The sequence below is a fragment of the Eurosta solidaginis genome, chromosome 4 (assembly GCF_040869045.1).
Source record: "Eurosta solidaginis isolate ZX-2024a chromosome 4, ASM4086904v1, whole genome shotgun sequence".
Classification (NCBI taxonomy): Eukaryota; Metazoa; Arthropoda; class Insecta; order Diptera; family Tephritidae; genus Eurosta; species Eurosta solidaginis.
The window spans coordinates 203,898,387-203,918,324 of record NC_090322.1 but is presented as its reverse complement, the minus strand read 5'-3'; the positions used below and the strand labels follow the sequence as shown (position 1 = coordinate 203,918,324).

At 37.6% G+C, this 19,938-nt stretch overlaps 1 protein-coding gene across 3 annotated transcripts in view; it reads right to left on the bottom strand.

Annotated features, from left to right (window-relative positions):
• The window catches only part of Ubr1 (Ubr1 ubiquitin ligase), a 157,549-nt gene that overhangs the window by 16,755 nt on the left and 120,856 nt on the right, over positions 1–19,938 (bottom strand). For all 3 annotated transcript variants that reach the window (XM_067784604.1, XM_067784603.1, XM_067784602.1), the window contains exons 4-7: positions 18,334–18,668; positions 13,521–14,999; positions 7,793–8,454; positions 4,767–4,878 (exon numbers count right to left, since the gene is read on the bottom strand). In XM_067784604.1, the coding sequence (XP_067640705.1) occupies positions 4,767–4,878; positions 7,793–8,454; positions 13,521–14,999; positions 18,334–18,668 (2,588 nt within the window). The remainder of the gene's footprint in view (positions 1–4,766; positions 4,879–7,792; positions 8,455–13,520; positions 15,000–18,333; positions 18,669–19,938) is intronic.

Genomic DNA, 19,938 nt, shown 5'->3' with positions numbered 1-19,938 from the left:
ACTGTTACAACAACAGTCTCAACGGCCCCCAGCGGGTTAAGGGCTTAGAATATACCCTCGGCATGTGGGCCTGTCGTAAGAGGCGATTAAAATACCTAATTGATTCAAGGGGTTGTGTAGCGCAACTTACAATAATTGCCAGTGCACTTTATACCTTCTCCAACCCAATTGTCAACCTCGCTTACCCGTGGAGAATCCTGATTCTTTAGCAGCCGAGGTTCTGGCGACCCCAATGTCCTCATGGATCAGGGGTGGGAGGGCGTTATTAAATCGTTCCCGAGATTGTCGGGCTAGTACCTTAATGGTGCTTGTTACCAGAATGCGCCGTAACGATAAAGACACTCCCCGAAGGCCTTGGGTAGTGTTATCGAATGTTGATGGTCTTTTGGTGGATGCAGATCCGGTACGTTCCGGTAACAAGCACCATTAAGGTACTAGCCGACCATCTCGGGGGCGATTTATTATGACCACATGAAACCTTCTAGGCCATAACGCCCTCCCACCCCTGATCGATGAGGACATTGGAGTCGCCATAGCCTCGGCTGCTAAAGAAACAGGATTCGCCACGGGTAGGTGAGGTTGACAATTGGGTTGGAGAAGGTATATAGAAGGGTTGCGCTGCACAACCACGTGCATCAATTTGGTATTTTAGTCGCCTCTTACGACAGGCATACCTGCAGCAGGTATATTCTAAGCCCCTAACCCGCTTTGATACAAAGCAAATTCAACTGGTTAAGCCTATCAAGTGAGTGCTTGTTTTGAAGCCGACTACCTACACTAATGGATTTTACAGTGGATACCAAAAAAATTGTTGTGATACAGATAAGTTGACCACATAAATGAAATTAGCTATAAGGACTATTAAGATTTTGACCGCAACTGCATTGTTACATCTACATATCTGCATCTCATGTTATATGTAATAATAACACAGGGCGACAAAATTTAACCAACATTCATCTGGCCTCAGAATTGCTCTATCAGCTCTGGTTTTTGAGATATCCTGAAGTGCAAAAAACACCGTTTTAGCCCATATTTGAGGTTATGTAGCCTTGCAGATGTTTCCTTTCACCAAAATTAGAGGTGGCATCTTTAACACATTTTTTTCGCTGATATCGCATTTTGAAATTTTCATGTTTTTAAATTTGGAATTTTCATGTTTCTAAATTTTCCTACACCTACATGAAAATTTCAAAATGCGATATCTCAGCGAAAAAAAATTATATTTAAGCAAACTCAACGCCATTTGAAAGAAGAAGACTTGTATTTAAATATGCCATCCTTTAATTTTGGTGAAAGAAAACATCTATAACGCTACATAACCTCAAATATGGGCAAAAACGGTGTTTTTTGCACTTTTAGGTTAGGATATCTCGAAAACCAGATCTGCTAGAGCAATTTTGAGGCCAGATTTCGATTTATCGTATCAAAATCCTTCGAAAATATATAGTTCGGTTTCTGGGTCTCAGATGCTGTCAGCCTGTGTAATCTATAAAAAGTTTTTGCCAAAAAATGTCATACTTTATAATTTTTTTAAACTTTGTTGTTAGGCTGGCTTTAGGTCAATTTTCGTAAAAAAGTAAAACACAAGTGCTTTTCTTTTAACCAATATATAACACACATAAGAAAATAATAAAAAATTAATTAATTAAAAAATAATAATAAAAATACATTAGTTTTTCACACACATTAATTTTCACGTCTGCCCTGTAGACGCGGAGTTTGGTACTGTTTATTAGTTAATAAGTGCTTATATATCGCATACTAACTACAAAAGAGTCACAACTTGAAAAAATGTAAATGTGAAAACGTCTGTAATGTTATACTGAAATCCAGTTTTACAAAGAAGGATACCTTCATTATAAAATGAACTTTTAATTAATACACAACAAAGTTAAAAGTTTTTGCAACAAGATAGTCAGAATTTAAAATAATACACTTTATGCGTAAAAAAAACTGTTCACTTGTTCTTAAGCACATTGACACAACTAAAAATAGTACTCTTTAGTTGATAGAGCGCAACCGATGCATTTAACACCAAAACTGGCATAACGGTAATTTTCCAGTTAAAGAAGAAAATAATGACAACGAAATTTAAGGGGCAGTTAGAGATGTGTACTGGGAATTGGTTTATGGAAAAAAACCGATTTTGAAAAATTTTAAGTTGTGACTCTTTTGTAATTAGTGTGCGATATATGCGCGCAGTCGGAGCCATCACTCTTAAAGTTCAGTCGTATATCCGACGGTATGTTTACTATATGTAACATTTCCAATGTAAATCTCTTATTGTAATTTTGTTCTTGTTGGAGAATTTGCGCGTCATCGAAATTAGGCGAATGCCCACTAGATGAACAGTGGGCCATTAGGGCTGTTTTGGGTTATAAGTTGTATGACAATATTTGAAATCGGATTTATGTTGTGAAAGTCTGGATTTTAATTTTAATTTTATTGTACCTACATAGACACTCTTGCACGGCTCTCTGTCACTTCCTTTACATGGAATTTGGTACACAACATTGCTTTTTCGTTTTGTGGTATTTTTGACTTTGTATTTTTAAATAAATATTTTAAAGTATTAGTCGGTCTATGGGCAATTTTTTTTTTTCCTTATTGTAACAATCCGACTTTGCAAGACGCTCGGAGAGTTGAGTTGAAAATGACTGACTTTTGTGGTTTTTGTTGACTAATAGCAGGCTTTACTCTACTTAATAATTTTTTAATTGTGTGTGTTGGAAAATCGTTGTTCTTTAAAGTTGAAAATATTTTTTTCTTGATTTCATTGTGGTAAATTTGGTCCGAAGTCTGTAACATCCGCTTTATACAGCCCATTGCTGTATTTAATATCATTGATTTTGGATGCTTTGAATTACAATTAATAATTCTCCCCGATGATGTTGGTTTTTTATACCACTTTAACTTTAATTTATTGTTTAATCTATTTACTATTGCATCTAAATAAGCCAATTTTCCGTCCTTTTCGAGTTCCACTGTAAATTTTATATTTTTGTCGAAAGAGTTCAATGTGTTAAGTACATTTTCAATCTCATTTTCTTCTACGATAGCAAATAAATCATCAACATACTTAGTAAGTAATCTTGGTTTGTGCTCGAATTTATCCATCGTTTTTTCCAATAATTTTTCCAATAATTTTTCCACGACTATGTTTGCTATCACTGGGGAGGTAGGTGATCCCATTGGCAGTCCTTTTAACTGCGTATATACATTTTCATTGAACTTACTATATCTGTTATCTTTAATACAAAATTGAACAATTTCCATAAATAATTGTTTAGGTATCTTCGTAAATTCTTTTATCGTTGTCCATTTTTCTTGTATTACGTCAACTGCTAGTTGTATCGGTATACTGGGAAATAATGAAACCACGTCAAAAGAAATTATCTTTTCATTGTCAAATATGTTTGTGTCGTTTACTCGTTCTTTGAACTCTAATGTATTTTTAAGTTATATACGATGCAATAGTAAATAGATTAAACAATAAATTAAAGTTAAAATGGTATAGAAAACCAACATCATCGGGGAGAATTATTAATTATAATTCAAAGCATCCAAAATCAATGATATTAAATACAGCAATGGGCTGTATAAAGCGGATGTTACAGACTTCGGACCAAATTTACCACCATGAAATCAAGAAAGAAATATTTTCAACTTTAAAGAACAACGATTTTCCAACACACACAATTAATAAAATATTAATAGAGTAAACACCATGCTATTAGTCAACAAAAACCACAAAAGTCAGTCATTTTCAAATCTCTCACGTACGTACCTCAACTCTCCGAGCGTCTTGCAAAATTGTTACAATAAGGAAAAAATAAAAATTGCCCATAGACCGACTAATACTTTAAAATATTTATTTAATAATACAAAGTCAAAAATACCACAAAACGAAAAAAGCAATGTTGTGTACCAAATTCCGTGTAAAGGAATTGACAGAGAGCCGTGCAAGAGTGTCTATGTAGGCACAACAAAATTAAAATCCAGACTTTCACAACATAAATCTAATTTCAAATATTGTCATACAACTAATAACCCAAAAACAGCACTAATGGCCCACTGTTCACCTAGTGTGCATTCGCCTAATTTCGATGACGCGCAAATTCTCCAACAAGAACAAAATTACAATAAAAGATTTACATCGAAGATGTTACATGTAGTAAACACACCGTCGGATATACGACTGAACTTTAAGAGTGACAGTTCCGACTGCGCGCATATATATAAGCACTTATTAACTAATAAACAGTACCAAACTCCGCGTCACACGGGGCAGACGTGAAAATTAATGCATGTGGAAAAATAATGTATTTTTATTATTATTTTTTCATTAATTAATTTTTTATTATTTTCTTATGTTTGAAGTTTGTTAATTTGAGTTTTATTTATGTTTTTATCAACAGTTTTACCCTGAAGACGGTTACCGTGGAGTAACCGAAATATATTGGTTAAAAGAAAAACACTTGTGTTTTATTTTTTTTACGAAAATTGACCAAAAGCCAGCCTAACAACAAAGTTTAGTAACATAAAGGTCGCCAAATACATTTATTTATAATTTTTTTTATTTGTGACCTGCTAGACAGCTTACAGAATAGCAAATTGTCTCAAAACTGATTTTCACCCCAAAAAAGAGTCTAGTAGTGACTAGCGACGGCTCATTGAATTTAGTTGTAATTGTTTACTTTAAAGGTATCCGCCGCCGACGACCAATTTCTTGATAAAAAACAGTATCTCAATTTTCAACTTACTTCTTGTAGATGATTCTCAGCGAAGCTTTTTGAATTTAAATCTATTGCCCGATCAAGGACTGTTGTAATTATTGTCATCATAACATCACACTGCAGCAGATTCGCAATAGAGCTAGAGTAAAATGTAAAAAGCAAACATGACAACAAAACCAAATTTAAGAAGTGATGGGCAATAAACAAAAACTCTAAGGGCCGGTTTATCAGTGGTTGGTTAAGCTAAGCTTGCTTAAACTCTAGTCAAATTTAAACTCCAGTAAAACTACTGAGCAGTTTTTCAGTCACAGTTTAAGGCCGCCTTTGGGGTATACTGCTTTGTGCGGCAACATTGGTTTTTTTTTATTATCTATATAATTTGTAGATACGGCAACAGCTGGATTTTGTTTACCCAATCAACATGGAAAACAATTCTCCGGCGAAATATATATCTAGTTCCGATAGTGATATCCAACATCATTATTTAATTATTCTTAAACCAGATAGTTCTCGATTTGATATCCAACTTCATTCTCCAGTCGCTATCCAACCTTTGAGAAATTTTGTAAAATTAAAAGTTTTCCAGTTGATCTCCAACGTCATTAGTATTTTCCAATTATTATCCTAATTTCAAGAGATTTTGAGAAATGTACAGTTCTCAAATGAATATTCAACCCCTTTCTCCAGTTGATATCTTACATTATATTTTTTCCACTTTTTTCTGGTTTCGATAGTTTTTGAGACGCTCTTTCACGTGGTGAAAACTAGAAAGTCCTAACTTGCTTAGAAGTCTCATTAGATGGCAGCTTCATAACGCGATAATTTTTGAATTTGGGTAAACGTCCCGGCAGTAGAAGAGCCAATAGATCGGCTGTATACTCAATAAATGTAACAGCTTTTCGGATGTCAGATGGCTGCAACGCTCTCGCATGTGTAATTGGGTTATTTGCTAACCCATGTACCCGTGTTATGGCACCATGTGTATGAAAATGTCGAAGTAAATTTCCAAAATAGAGTTGGGTCGTTTCGTTCTGAACTTGTTCAATTGACCGGGTCTCTCAACTGAACAAGTGAACTAGATCTTCGATTTCGGTTCTATTTGTTCTTTTAGTTCATTTGTTCTTTTAGTTCGTTTTATCTAATGTTATTCTTTCACTCTTCTCGTTCGCGAACAATGTAAATTCATACATATATACGCAGAAATTCACAGTGAGTACGAATGTCGATTATGCCAGATATGTGTGGTCATCTTCGTGTGTGGCACTGCTGCAACAATATATGTATGGACTATTTATGAAAAACATGTTTTGTAAGAAACTAATTATTACATTTATTAAACTTGAAAAGTTCTTATTTACAATTTGTGTCTGTACTCTTTCAATTTCCTGGATCTTCCGAAATTTGTAACTTTGTTTGAAGTTAATTATACATATATATATTAACTTATTTATTCGTAACACATTTAAATATACCTACACAAAGCATTGCTGCATACACACCCCCATCTATACTTGTTGGCTTTTTTCGCGGGTGCGAGCAGCAGTGAACAAATTTGCTTGAAAAAAGAAAAGAACAGATGAACAAAAAGAACAAATTGTTCGTTCATTAGAAAAAGAACGAAAGATTCGAATCTCTGAAAAGAACGAAAAAGCACAACTCTATTCCAAAACGTTTTCTTCCACACGCATGCACAAAAAGGAAAAATGAACGGCAAACAGGTAAGTGATAAAAAGTTAACATCAATTTATGCCTTTCAACATCTTTGCCTTTTTTGCCTTCCATGTTTCCCCCATTTCGTCATTTCTGTGTAAGCATCTCTAAGTTTGTCCGTGCACATCATTGCTGATTCGATATGGTTCAGTATAACCAAATCAAGTTCATATTTTGATAATTCTAGGTAGTTATTTCTTGCAGTTTCTATCATCTTTCGTGGTGTAATTTTTTGGCATTTATTATTACAGCAATCTTTTCATCCAAATCCATTTGACCTTCAGCTTGAAACAATGCTTGTAGTTCGTCCTCGTAATTGATACGAACATCATCGAAAGAATCATCATCATTCTCTTCGTTTTCACAGAAATATGGTTGAAAAACCTCGCTAAATTCTTCTTCTACAGACATTATTCACAAGCGACACACGTCCTATTCGTTCAGCATTGCTTTTAAATCTGAGCACTCACACGATTTTTTTTCGGTCAGAAACTGGTTTGTGCTTTGCATTGAAAAAAATATCGCTCTTTATATACACACACGAACTTATCTCATGTATGCTCTTTTGCCTTTTTTGGTTGCCTTTTGGGCATGACTGTTCATAATGCAAAAGAAAAACTAAAAAGAAACTGAAGAAATGCATTGTTTATCTTTAACAGCTGTTTCTCGCAATTTATTTTTTGAGTCATAAGCCACCTTTTCATAGGCCGCGTCACATATATCGAGTTGAGGTGGAGTCGATAAAAATCTCCAAGGATGTACCAGCAAAACCCAACAGCTGTTTATTGTGAGAAATAAACACATGGCTGATAGCAATAATGAAGCGTAATTAATCAAGAATAAATTATATAGGCGGCCGCCGTGGTGTGATGGTAGCGTGCTTCGCCTACCACACCGAAGATCCTACATCAACATCATTGAATCTTACATTTGAGTTCAGTTAGAGAACCACAAGATGTTAATTACATTTTTTCAACTTAATAGCATATTTTGCTTTATAAAATGTTCCCTCTTTTGCTGGATACGCTATGATTCTCGAGTTGAGCCACTGTTTCGAAACAACTCTTGAGATTTTAAAAGTATGCCTAGTTATCAACATGAGCTCTAATGGTACTCAAGTCCAACTGCTTGTTGCATATATTCGATGCCAATGTCAAACGAACGCAAATAAATGATAGGTTAACTAGAGTTTAAACCTGACAGATCGGCCGCTTAAGCATAGCTTAAACTTCAGTTAAAGTAAAACTGAAAAACTGCAGAATAAGTTTAAGCGTAGTTCAACTGACAAACTGAGTTGAACTTGCACTGAAAAACCGGGCCTAAAACATATTAATACAACTCACACAAAACCATCGGTCAATTTTGGTAACGCTGGTGGTGGACAGCATACAAGTTCATCTTTATTTTTGCGGCGCAAACGCTGTGTCTCCTCTGACTTGGACTTTTCCTCCTTGGTATAGTGATAGAAGTACATATTATAGTCATTGTAAAGTTCCTCCTTAAGCTCATATACACCTTTTGCATCGGATTTTTGTGGTTTTTTGAACACCGCTACTGAGTCTATGAGATCTTCCAATGATGTATCATTATTTGTGTCGGGTAAAGCACGATTTAATTCCGAATGTGAATATGGCTTGATACAAAGTAATTGTATGATTTCCTTTTTAGTTCGCTCCTCTTCGGTAACAACCGAAACACCCGGTACATAGCGTTCGCCAATAATAACAATTAATAATTCTAAAAATTCTTCTATCATCGATAACAAATATTCATCATCGACAGCTTGTGCAGTTAAATCTTTCTCATAGTCGGGTTGTATCCATTTGATTAGATTAAATTTATTTAGTATATGTATGAGATATTGATTACTCTCGATGAGCGCAGCACCAATTTGCATACCAACAATATCACGATCCAACATTTCGGCACGGCAACGTACAATTCGATAAAAATATAGTTGATGGAGTAGGGAATATCCGTTGCGACGCCACATCCCCGCGTGTACCTGGAAAATGGAAAAATGTTCAATTAATACAAATATACATTTACTGCCATCAACCACGCCTATGTAGCTTTGGTACAAGAGTTACAATTATACAAACTTCAAGATTTGCAATTATACAAATATATATGTAATTAAGGTTAGTTGGCAACCCCAATCCAAAACTCAAATGGATAAAGCCGTTTTCGAAATATTAGCAAATAGATAGATAGATAAATAGTTAATTAATTGAGGATCGCACTGCGACCATTGGTCTATTGTGCCCTCAGCTGCCACAGCACCTCATCCAAGCCGACATCTCTGATGAACCCTAGCAGTTCACCTGGCTTGATGGATTCGATGTCAGAATGCTCTGGCCATGGTGAACCCATAAACTGAGCCTTACGTCTTGAGATTGCGTCACACTCCAGGAGGATATGGTCCGCCGTCTTCGCTGATCGATCACAAAATCGTCATGTGTTGTTCGATATTATAGCTTTTGCATGTGATTGTTCAGTCTACAGTGTCCGGTAAGAATGGCTGTTAGGATTCTTAGGTTATCTTTGGAGAGGCCTATTAATTCCCTATATCGAGTTGTGCTGTAACCCCCTAATATTAACTTAGATTGTCTCAGGCCTGCCATATTGCGCCAGTGTTCTTCCCTTGTTGTTGTTGTTGTTGTAGCGATAAGTTTGCTCCCCGAAGGCTTTGAGGGGTGTTATCGATGTGATAGTCCTTTGCCGGATACAGATCCGGTACGCTACGGCACCATAGCACCATTAAGGTGCTAGCTCGACCATCTCGGGAACGATTTATGTGGCCACATTAAACCTCCAGGCCATTCCCTCCCTCCCCATCCCCAAGTTCCATGAGGAGCCCAGGCCAACAGTAGTTCGTTGTGTGCTCCTAGTTGATTTAGCTTTTCTACGCACTCAAGGACCAGTGCTGATTTTATTTCAAACGCCGAGATCGCCTTGAGGGCGGCCTGACTGTCACTGAGTATGGCAGGAGTTGAGATATTGGGATCTTCTCTCTCAATTGCTCCATGTTCCGGGACGATATGACTTTACCTTTGCCCCAGCCCTCCTTGACGATATTGAGGAGGGATCGGTTGGCTGACTGCTCTATCGATATATGCAGCAGGGTTAGATCGAGGATAGCTTCCAGCGCTGTTGTAGGGCATGTGCGCATAGCTCCCGTGATGCACACACATGCCAGTCGCTGAAGTTTTGACAGTGCCTGTCTCGTCGTCAACCGAGTTGTTCTCGATGCCTAGGCTATCGAGCCATATGTTATCATAGGTTTTACTATCATGGTATACATCCATCTTAGCACATGTGGGCTGCAGCCCCATTATTTGCCTGCTAGACGTTTGCACACCATAATGGACCTCGTGGCCCTAGTTTTCATGGACTCGAAGTGTTGTTTCCATAGGAGCTTGGTGTCAAAAGTGACCCCAAGTATTTCACAGTGGTTCCAGATTCTAATGCCACGCCATCTATTGTTACTGGTCTCAGGGCTGGTAGGACCCTTCTTCTGGTGCAGGGGATGATGGTTGTCTTAGATGGGTTGGTGTAAGCTCCGCACTGGCGCACCATCCCATTGTAATGTTCAATGTTCTTTGTATTATGTCACAGAGCGTACTCTCGAATTTACCCCTAGCAATTATGACGATGTTGACATCACATCCTTGGCATCTTATGCCACTGTTTGATAGCTTCTGCAGGAGTTCATACACAGAAGGGGTGACAGGACACTTCCTTGAGGGCACCCCTCGTGGTATTAACCTTAATTGCGCTGTTGCTTACATGGACTTCAGCAATTCTTATACGGAGTAGATTGTCAATCCATCTCTGGATAGGCATCTGAATTCCTCTTCTCTGCAGTGCTATGTTTACGCAATCGATTATTCGGCTAATCGACTAGTCTATTGGTCCATTAGCATACTGGCCGTTATGCATTCTCGACACAGCCGGACAACTTTTTGAAATGCTCCTAAAAACACGTATCGCCGTAGAACGAACAGGAGGACTAACGACCGGCACTATGGTTTCAGGCCCGGAAAATACACTTTAGGTGCAATTCAAGACGCTTTAGAGCAGCAATTCCAAATACCAGGCAACCTTGAGCGCGTCGTCAGAGGGTACGCCTACCATGAAAGTTACATGCAGGGCAGCCCAGGGATCAATTATTGGCCCTGAGCTGTGGAACGCCAGTTACGATGACATTTCAATCTTGAAATCCTTGATGATTCATTGTTGTTGTAGTATGGAGTTTAAACTAACACTGAAAAACTGGACCTGAGTATGTGTTATTGACATTTGTTAATGACGAGCTATCGGTTTGTAATCACTATGTTATCACTTTTTACCGACGAGTTATAGAAGTTTTATCGGTTTGTTATACAAAGCAACGTTATCGACGACTCGTAGGTTTGTTATTAAACAGATGCCGAAAACAGTTTATCAAGTCAATAGTACATCAATAATCCTCCGATAACAACCCGATGACTCGACAACAACAAACCGATAACTCAGTGGAAGTGTCGCTATCGATAACAAACGGATAACTCGTCGATATCGGTTGTAACCGATAAGGAGTTTATGAAGCTTTTCTCAAAAAGTTCAGAAATTATACCGAAATGGTCCTAACTTATGCCGATATGGTTCCGAAATGACCCCGCAGATATCCGAACTAGGTCTTGCATCATTAAGAAAAGGTTTCGAATACCAAAGTCATTCCGAAAAGATTACAAACAAGTACGAAATTATTGCGAATATGTTCCCAACTGACCACTTAAGGTGGACAACATTTTGAAACACGCTATACGAATCCCGAAGTAGACCATAAAATAGTGCCGAAACTCTTTTCAAAACGGCCACAAACTCGTAAAGTAATAGTCTGGTACTTATCCAGAAATAGTTTCGCAAATGGTCTTAATCATAGGCGTACATTTGTATGTTTCACATGTAGTTGGTACTCATGAATTTTTTTACGGGCATAAATTGTACATACATAAACAAGTAAGGAAGGCTAAGCTCGGGTGTAACCAAACATAACATACTCAGCTGAGAGCTTTGAATATAGTTTGTAAGCTCTGCTCATCTGAGCATAATTATAGCTGCGTTGGTTTGGTGAGGTTTCGTAGATGGTTTATAAGTGCTTTTTAATTCCATATAACATATGTTTGGGAAATATCGACCAAATTGTAGACCAAGGGTGACGTTTTTTGGAACGATTTTCCTTCATCCTTTTTCAAATAATGGAAAATCACCATGTAGGAAAATGAACCTAGGGTAACCCTAGAATGTGTTTGTATGACATGAGTATCAAATGAAAGATATTAATGAGGGTTTTAAAAGGGAGTGGCCCTTAGTCGCATATGTGAAGGCGTTTTCAAGATATCGACCAAAATGTGGACCAGGGTGACCCAGAAAATCATCTGTCGGGTACCACGAACAGTACGCCTGCCAAGATTCCAAGGGATTTTGATTTCGCCCTGCAGAACGTTTTCATTTTCTTCTACTTAATAATGTAGGTGTCACACCCATTTTACAAAGTTTTTTTCTAAAGTTATATTTTTCGTCAAAAAAACAATCCAATCACCATGTTTCATCGCTTTTTTCGTATTTGGTATAGAATTATGGCTTTTTTCATGTTCTCTGAAATTTTCGATATCGAAAAAGTGGGTCGGATTTCGCCCATTTTTAATACCAAGATGAAGTGAGTTCAGATAAGTACGTGATATAAGTTTAGTAAAGATATATCGATTTTTGCTCAAGTTAACGGTCGAGCGGAAGGACAGACGGTCGACTGTGTATAAAAATTGGGCGTGGCTTCAACCGATTTCGCCCATTTTCACAGAAAACAGGTATCGTCATTGAAGCTATGCCCTTACCAAATTTCACAAGGATGTATAAATTTTTGTTCGACTTATGGCATTAAAAGTATCCTAGACAAATTAAATGAAAAAGGGCGGAGCCCGTATCATTACTGGAGTTGAATGTTGACATAATTTACTTATATACTGTAAAGATATTACATTTCTTGTTAAAATTTGACTTAAGAAAAAAATTTTTAAAAAGTGGCGTGTTCGTAATCCGATTTTGCTATTTAGCGCACATATAGTAATAGGGGTAACGTTCCTGCCAAATTTCATCACGATATCTTCAAGGGCTGCCAAATTACAGCTTGCAAAACTTTTAAATTACCTTATTTTAAAAGTGGGCGGTGCCACGCCCATTATAAAAAATTTTGCCGATTTTCCATTCTGCGTCATAAGTTCAACCCACCTACCAAGTTTCATCGCTTTATCCGTATTTGGTAATGAATTATCGCACTTTTTCAGTTTTTCGAAATTTTCGATATCAAAAAGTGGGCGTGGTTATAGTCCGATTTCGTTCATTTTAAATATCGATCTGAGATGAGTACCCAGGAACTTACATACCAAATTTCATCAAGATACCTCAACATTTACTCCAGTTATCGTGTTAACGGGCAGACGGACATGGCTAAATGAATTTCCTTTTTAGCCCGGATCTATATCTATCTCGATTAGTTTATGCCGTTACGGGGTACCGTTATGCGAAAAAAATTAATATACCCTGTGAGCTCTGCTCAGCTGAGTATAAAAAAATAGAACAAGCTGGTACAACCCAGAGTAAACATCCCATGAAACACTTTTTTGGCAAAAAATTTTAAAACAACCGATTAATAAGCAATTAAAATGTTAGTTTTGGCTAACATACATAAGTATGTACTCAAATAGTAAAATACTGCCTTCAATACATTTTTTACTTATAATATTTTATATTTTACTTCTTTTTTTATACGAATGATTTGAGTTTTTCAATTCAGAAATTGCAATTTTGTTGTTGACAACTGACAATTCGTTCTTTGCTCTAATAAAAAAAGATGGAGCAGAATTTGTGATCTAAATTGCTCTTGTACAATTTTGGGCAAAACCATGAAACAAAAATTAGACCAACACAGAGCAAGAAAGTTTGTCATTAAACACAATTATATGAAATATTTCACCCCCTAGCGTAAGCAAGAGCCCACATATCAAAAATGCATCACATTGAACTTACCTGCGCAATCATTGCTTGCGTACACAATATCGGTTCAATAATTTCCTCTGGCGAGCGTGTATGTCCAACCATTGCATTATCAAAGGTCAAACCATATGTGCCCAAGTGTAAATATATACCAGCAAAGAAACGTGATAGCGGCAAGTGTATGGAGACGGGACGTGTAGACACATCATAGACGATACATTCAGCAACATGTCCAGCAACATGATGTTCCTCTTTCTTCGGCACACGATCAACAATAAATACATTTGCGCTAAGATAACGCATTACCATTTGATAAAGTCTATTAAGAACCACTGCATCATTCGCACACCATTCCAACACCAAAGTAATAGTGCACGCCAATTTTATGTGTAAATTGAAAGCACATTCCCATTCCGGTTCATAGTCCATATGTTGGCCCGTTTGACGTGTTATCGATTCCATACCCTGCATCACATTCAATAGCTTCATTAGACCTTTACAGCCTTCGAGAAAGCCCTCACGCAATTCGTGTGTCCAAGCGTCTGGTTTAAACATGAGTATATAACGCAAATCGTAGAGTATATAAGCGGCACGCTTAAACGACACATTCACATTTTTTGTAAATTGTAATGTTTTATTTTTAATATACGGTTCGATGGCTGCATGATAGAAGGTATGTAACAATTTGTGAAATATACCTTCATTCGCTATTAGATAATGTGCTATACTTGGCACGGTAAATAATTGTACACTCAACGACACAATCGAACATGAATGCTCATGATCATCTCGTATGAAATCTTGTACAATGGATGCATAGTGTTTGGAGAATTCTTGTGATAATTGCATTTTATTATCATATTCCATCAACATACCGGAGATAAGTAGACGATGCCAGCATGTACGCGCTGATTTCCATAATTTTACATCATATTCAAGTATATGGCGTATACTATATGGTGCCTTACGATCCATAACGATACGTGCAAATATTTGCCTGAAGACGCAATGTTTGATGAGAAATTCTTGAAACCAGGTGAGTAATTGTAGGGCAAATTGCTGACAAGCAACAGCACGAATATTGAGCACAGAAACGCGTAACGATTGATTGGCGCGTGCTGTATGGAGGCCAGCTATTGTGGTTACAGCTTGCTTTTCAATGGCTTCCTGTAATTGGCGACATTCGCTGAAGGTATCACATTTGACTACAGCACGTCCTTCACGATCAATACTCGATACAATTTCCATGGCATCCTTTTGACGACATTTGGCAATTTTCGTCAACGTTTGGATGACTTGATCGAAAGTGTGCGATTCATCGTTGTACAGAACAGTACAAAAGCATTCCTCTTGGTCATCATCCGCATCGCCATCCAGGCACTCGAGACTCGCATTCGATTCGATTTCTAGAAAGTTTACGCAAAATGTTAGAATTGCAGTGAATGCCAGTTCACAGCGCTCCTTGATGGCATCGGTAATAATTGTACTATTTGCTGGATTTTCCTTGCCGCGCTGAATATGTAAAGAAAGACAATAATAATAATTGATTGAAAAACGAATGTTTAAAGAACCATAATTACATTCACATTTTAATAAATAAATAACAATAATAATCCTGATTGGAGACGGCTAAAGTGTGTCGCAAAGTGTTGTAGTTCAGATTTTTCTATGGAGACTCAAACAAACTTTATTATTATTTTTGTATCTAATAATAAAACCCGATATGAATATCACATATAAATATTGGAATTGGAAACGGTTAAAGGGTGGCCTGACCTACAGGGGTCCTGCATGACAATATCTGCGTCTCGTTCGTCATTATAGTAATCTCCGAGCAGATTTAGGCCGTGCTTCTCTTCTAATTTGCATCGTGCTACTTTTAGACAGATAAGTTTTCGTCAGAGATCGCAACCGAAACCGATATTTTCAATTAAAAAAGTTATGTAGGGACCACACTTTAAATAACTGTCATATACTGATACTGCTGGGGCCTTATTCTGTAACCCGATTCGAAACAAAATGCGATTACACACAATTTTTTGAAAATCCTAAAGAAATTTCTTTGGAGTCGAGTTACATATAAAGGCTCCTGATTTCTCACAGAGAACGAATGTTGTGCAAGCAAAATAATGAGAAAGAAAAGGAGGAATTGAAAGGAAAGCATAGGTATAGAATATGAAAAAAAGGAACAGAAATGCAAAATTGGAAAGGAGGGAAAAAAGAAAAGGCGAGACAAATAGAAAAGAAAGGAAAGGAAGGGAAGGGAAAAGAGAGAAAAGGAAAGGAAGTTATAGGAAAGAAAAAAAAAAACAGTGAAAGGAAAGGAAGAGGAACGAAAGGAAATGAAAGGACCTCTCCTGGAAAGGATAAAAACCGTTATCGACGAGTTATGGGAGTACTATACATTTCTTTTTATCGGCGCGTCATGGTCCAGTTAACGTTTTGTTATAGAAGGATTATAAATTTGTTATCGATAGCTAACGTTATCGATGAGTTAGGTTAGGTTAGATAAAGTGGCCACCGGTGCGAGCACCAGTGCACTTAGGCCCAAAAGGTCCCATTGCGATACCACGTGGATCTCTCCCCTACTCAAACCAAATGAAATATCGATGAGTTACGAGCTTGAAAAGTTATCGATTTGTTATCGAAAAATTGTCGATTATTTATAAAAAAATTAATTTGTTCAAACAAGTCGATGTTTTTTCGATAAAAATCGATAACTTTTCGATAAAAAAATACTTGGCGCGTTTCAGCTCCAAGGATATTTAGGCAGAGCATCTCTTCGTATTTGCGTGGGGCTGTTTTTACTATTTTTTTACTGGATTCGCAGGAGTGTACCAACATGTTTTATGCCGACTCCTAACGGTATCATCTGCAAGGCAGATGAATTTTCACTGAGAGGCTTCTCATGTCGGCGTGTTTGCCAAACCACGGTCGAAAGCGACCGCGCCTTGGAAAAACTATTTTCTTATTGGAAAACTTGTTTATAAATTTTCGTTATTGCCTTTCCCGGGACTTAAACCCAGGAACTTTGGTGTGGTAGGCGACCTGTCTAGTTAATCACGCTTATTAATAATGACAATCACATACCCATAACCACTCAAAGAAACAAGTACGTGCCATGATATAAATGAATATGAGCCCGTGATCTGTGCTGCGACTGTGTGTGTGTGTTGTTGTTGTATTAACAGTGCATTGCCCCATTCAACGGGCACGACCACTCACAAATTGTCATCAAAATCCTCTAACGGGAGTCAACAGGGGCGGACCATAATGAGATGGGTGTTAGAGGCGTAGATTTCACATTACAATTGAAAAGATGGTTGGTGTCATGTGGGATACATCATATGCAGGGCATACATTACGTATGTCGGGGTTGATTCTGGACAAGTAAGAGTTTAACCTGTTACAGTATCCAGAACGAACTTAGGCCAGGGTGACTCGTATTTCCCTTGGTAGTGTGCTTTCTTCTTTTGCAAGGGTGGGATATTGCATATTAATAACGGGGTTCACCGTGGATTTGCCTAAGGGCCTGCTCATGCTTGCCTGGATCAAACGGCTGTGTTGGCAGGTGTCGGACCTCGTCATAGTGCTTTAGGAGATGCCCCCTAAGCCCCGTGGAGGCGGTGCTAAATCAAGCAGTTGTTTGCTATGATGTCCTGGTTTGTGACAATTAAGCAAGAACTGATTGTTCAGCATTTCGTTCTGCTCTTTAATATTGAGCTATTTGGCCTCACTATGTAGATGGTGTCCGGGAGTCATAAGGAGACATCCGGTGGCAGTTCTGATTACAGCATTTTGACAGGCCTGTCGCCTTTTCCAGTGTGTATTTTTAAGACCAGGCGACCAGACTAGTGACGCGTAGCTCATGAGCGGCCGGCCAATTGCTTTGTACGTGGTTAGCAACGTTTCTTTATCTTTTCTCCATGTGCTGCCGGCAAGCGACTTGAGGATCTCGGTGGCATGAGCCTTGAAAGTTAGAGTATTATCGAACGTTGCCCCTAAGATCTTTGGGTGACTGAAAGTCGGTAGTGTGACATCATCGACGCGTACGTCCAATATTTGCGACATCTATTCCTTCCACGACGTAAACAGGGTGGCCGTGGATTTTGTCGGTGATAATGCCAAGTTGAACGAGGTGAAGAAACCGGAAAGATTTGGGAAATAGCTGTTTATTTTAGAAACTAATTCATCAACTGAATGGCGAGGTCCTGTAGACATAATCGTGCAGTCGTCGGCATAGGAAATGAGTGGGACTCCTTCTGGTGGGGAAGGGAGTTTTGATATGTAAAAATTAAACAGAAGCGGGGATGGGACACCACACTGTGGAACCCCCTGCTTAATTTTTCTAGGTTTAGAAATTTCGTTCCTAAACTCAACCGACGCCTGCCGACCACTCAGATAATTAGCGGTCCATCTTTTTAGACAAGCAGCAAGGCGTGAGCCTTCTATGTCTTGGAGTAGCGTGCCGTGGTTGACTGTCTAGATAGATCAGTGTAACCCCATCTAGAAGTATATCACGGGTTGTCGATATCTAGCAGTGGATAACAACACACATCACAAATTCATTGATTCATGATGTCGCAGCTAATTGATCTGCTTTGATGAGAGCTTTAATATTGCGATTATTTGTAGGCATAGTAGTAGTCAACTGTGATTTAGAGCTTTTCTATCACTAACCAATCACGGATTAAACCCTCTGCTTCTGTGAAGTAACAGTCACAAAAAACGCTGTTCTGGAAACTCGCAGTGTCTTACAACTCTAAAGCTCTGTGTATGTGAAATTCAATGCTCAACAGCTACATTTAAATCAATTCATAAATTTATTATTTGAATAATTACTCACCAAATGCTCCTCACAATAATGGTCCTTTTTCCATGCCTCCTCATCGCCGCAATCACAACAACCACCGCCACCCGAAGTCGACATCTTATACTTGTGATACCGATGTGCAGATTGTTTAAAACAATTCACACACAACACACATGTTGGATCCATACCACACTCACGGCAACAATATGTCGGTTCACCTGTTTTGAAAACTTTACCGCAAACGGTCGCCGTATTGCCCTCCTGCTGCAGTTTATCAAGCACAATTTTGGGATTATCGCCTAGCACGAATTCCATTAGGACATTTATAATGTGCTCCTTGGCGCCAGCATCGTTGAAAGTGCATTTTACTATAATTCAACATGAAACGTAGAAAAAACGGATAAAAGAAGATGAAAAGATACAAATATAGCACATGTAAATTTTTTTTGAAATAGCGGAAGGAATTTAATTTATTAAAAATAATAATTTTTAATAAGTGGCATTCGTTTAAACATTTAATGCGAGGCATACACGTAAAACGGTACATTTAAATGTCTAAATGAATGCCTTTATAGTAAATATTGTATACCTAATGGCCTAATTAAATGATAATAGCAGACTCATTTTTTATAACCGAGTTGCAAAAGCAGAAGCTTTACTTTAACCCCTTGTTGTCTGACCGTACTCTCCAATACCATTCTGATTTTGCTACTTTAAAAGCAATCAGTAAGTTTTTACATTATGCAGACCAACGGTACTTTAAAGTACAAAACGTAGAACATATATAACGGGATTTTTAATAAAATTCGTGGATTCTTTGCTTTTTATGCTCATTTCAAATAAGTGCTTTCCATAGTGCGGTCACAAATTAGTGTATTATTTTAGTTATATCTTGCTAAATTCTTAAAATATCTCTATTAAATAAAAAGAAAGTATAAGTTTTGTGAATTTAGTGTTTAGTTTTGAAGATACAAAGAACTTTACTTTTTTTGTTTACCAGTGATCTTTGATTTTCCGAAGGAGACTTCTAGTAGTAGTAGAAGTACCGTCGGGCTCTGTTGTCCTTGTATTTTCTGATTTGTATACACAGCTTTTTACAAATATTAGTAGATAATGGCTGGGGTTTGCGGAAGATGTTTGTAAGAAAATGAAATTGCTTCCATTTTGGGAGAAATTCCAAGCGATAATGAGGAAGATACGGATATCAAGAGTGATGATGAAGATGAAGAGATGACTTTACCGAACGAGGAAGATCAGTTTTTGATTGAAGTCCTAAATCAAATTCAGTAAGAAGAAAATGAAGAGACAAATATATTGCCAGAAATCGAAAGAAGCACAGTTTTCGAAAAACCATTGCGAAAATGGAAAAAAATTGATAAAACCACCGTGGTTCCACAATTTGACTCTGCAGAGGGACCAGTAAATGGATTTTTTGATGATATGGAAACGCCAACACAATTTTTCCTATCTTATATGGAGCCTATTGTGGAAGGAATCGTATTTCATTCGAATTTATATGGGGTACAAAAAAACAAAACCTTGAATTTACAAAAGTTAATTTTGGGCATTTATAGGCATAAACTTTTTTATGGGCTATCATCAGCTGCCAAGTTATCGTCATTATTGGAGTAGCAGCAA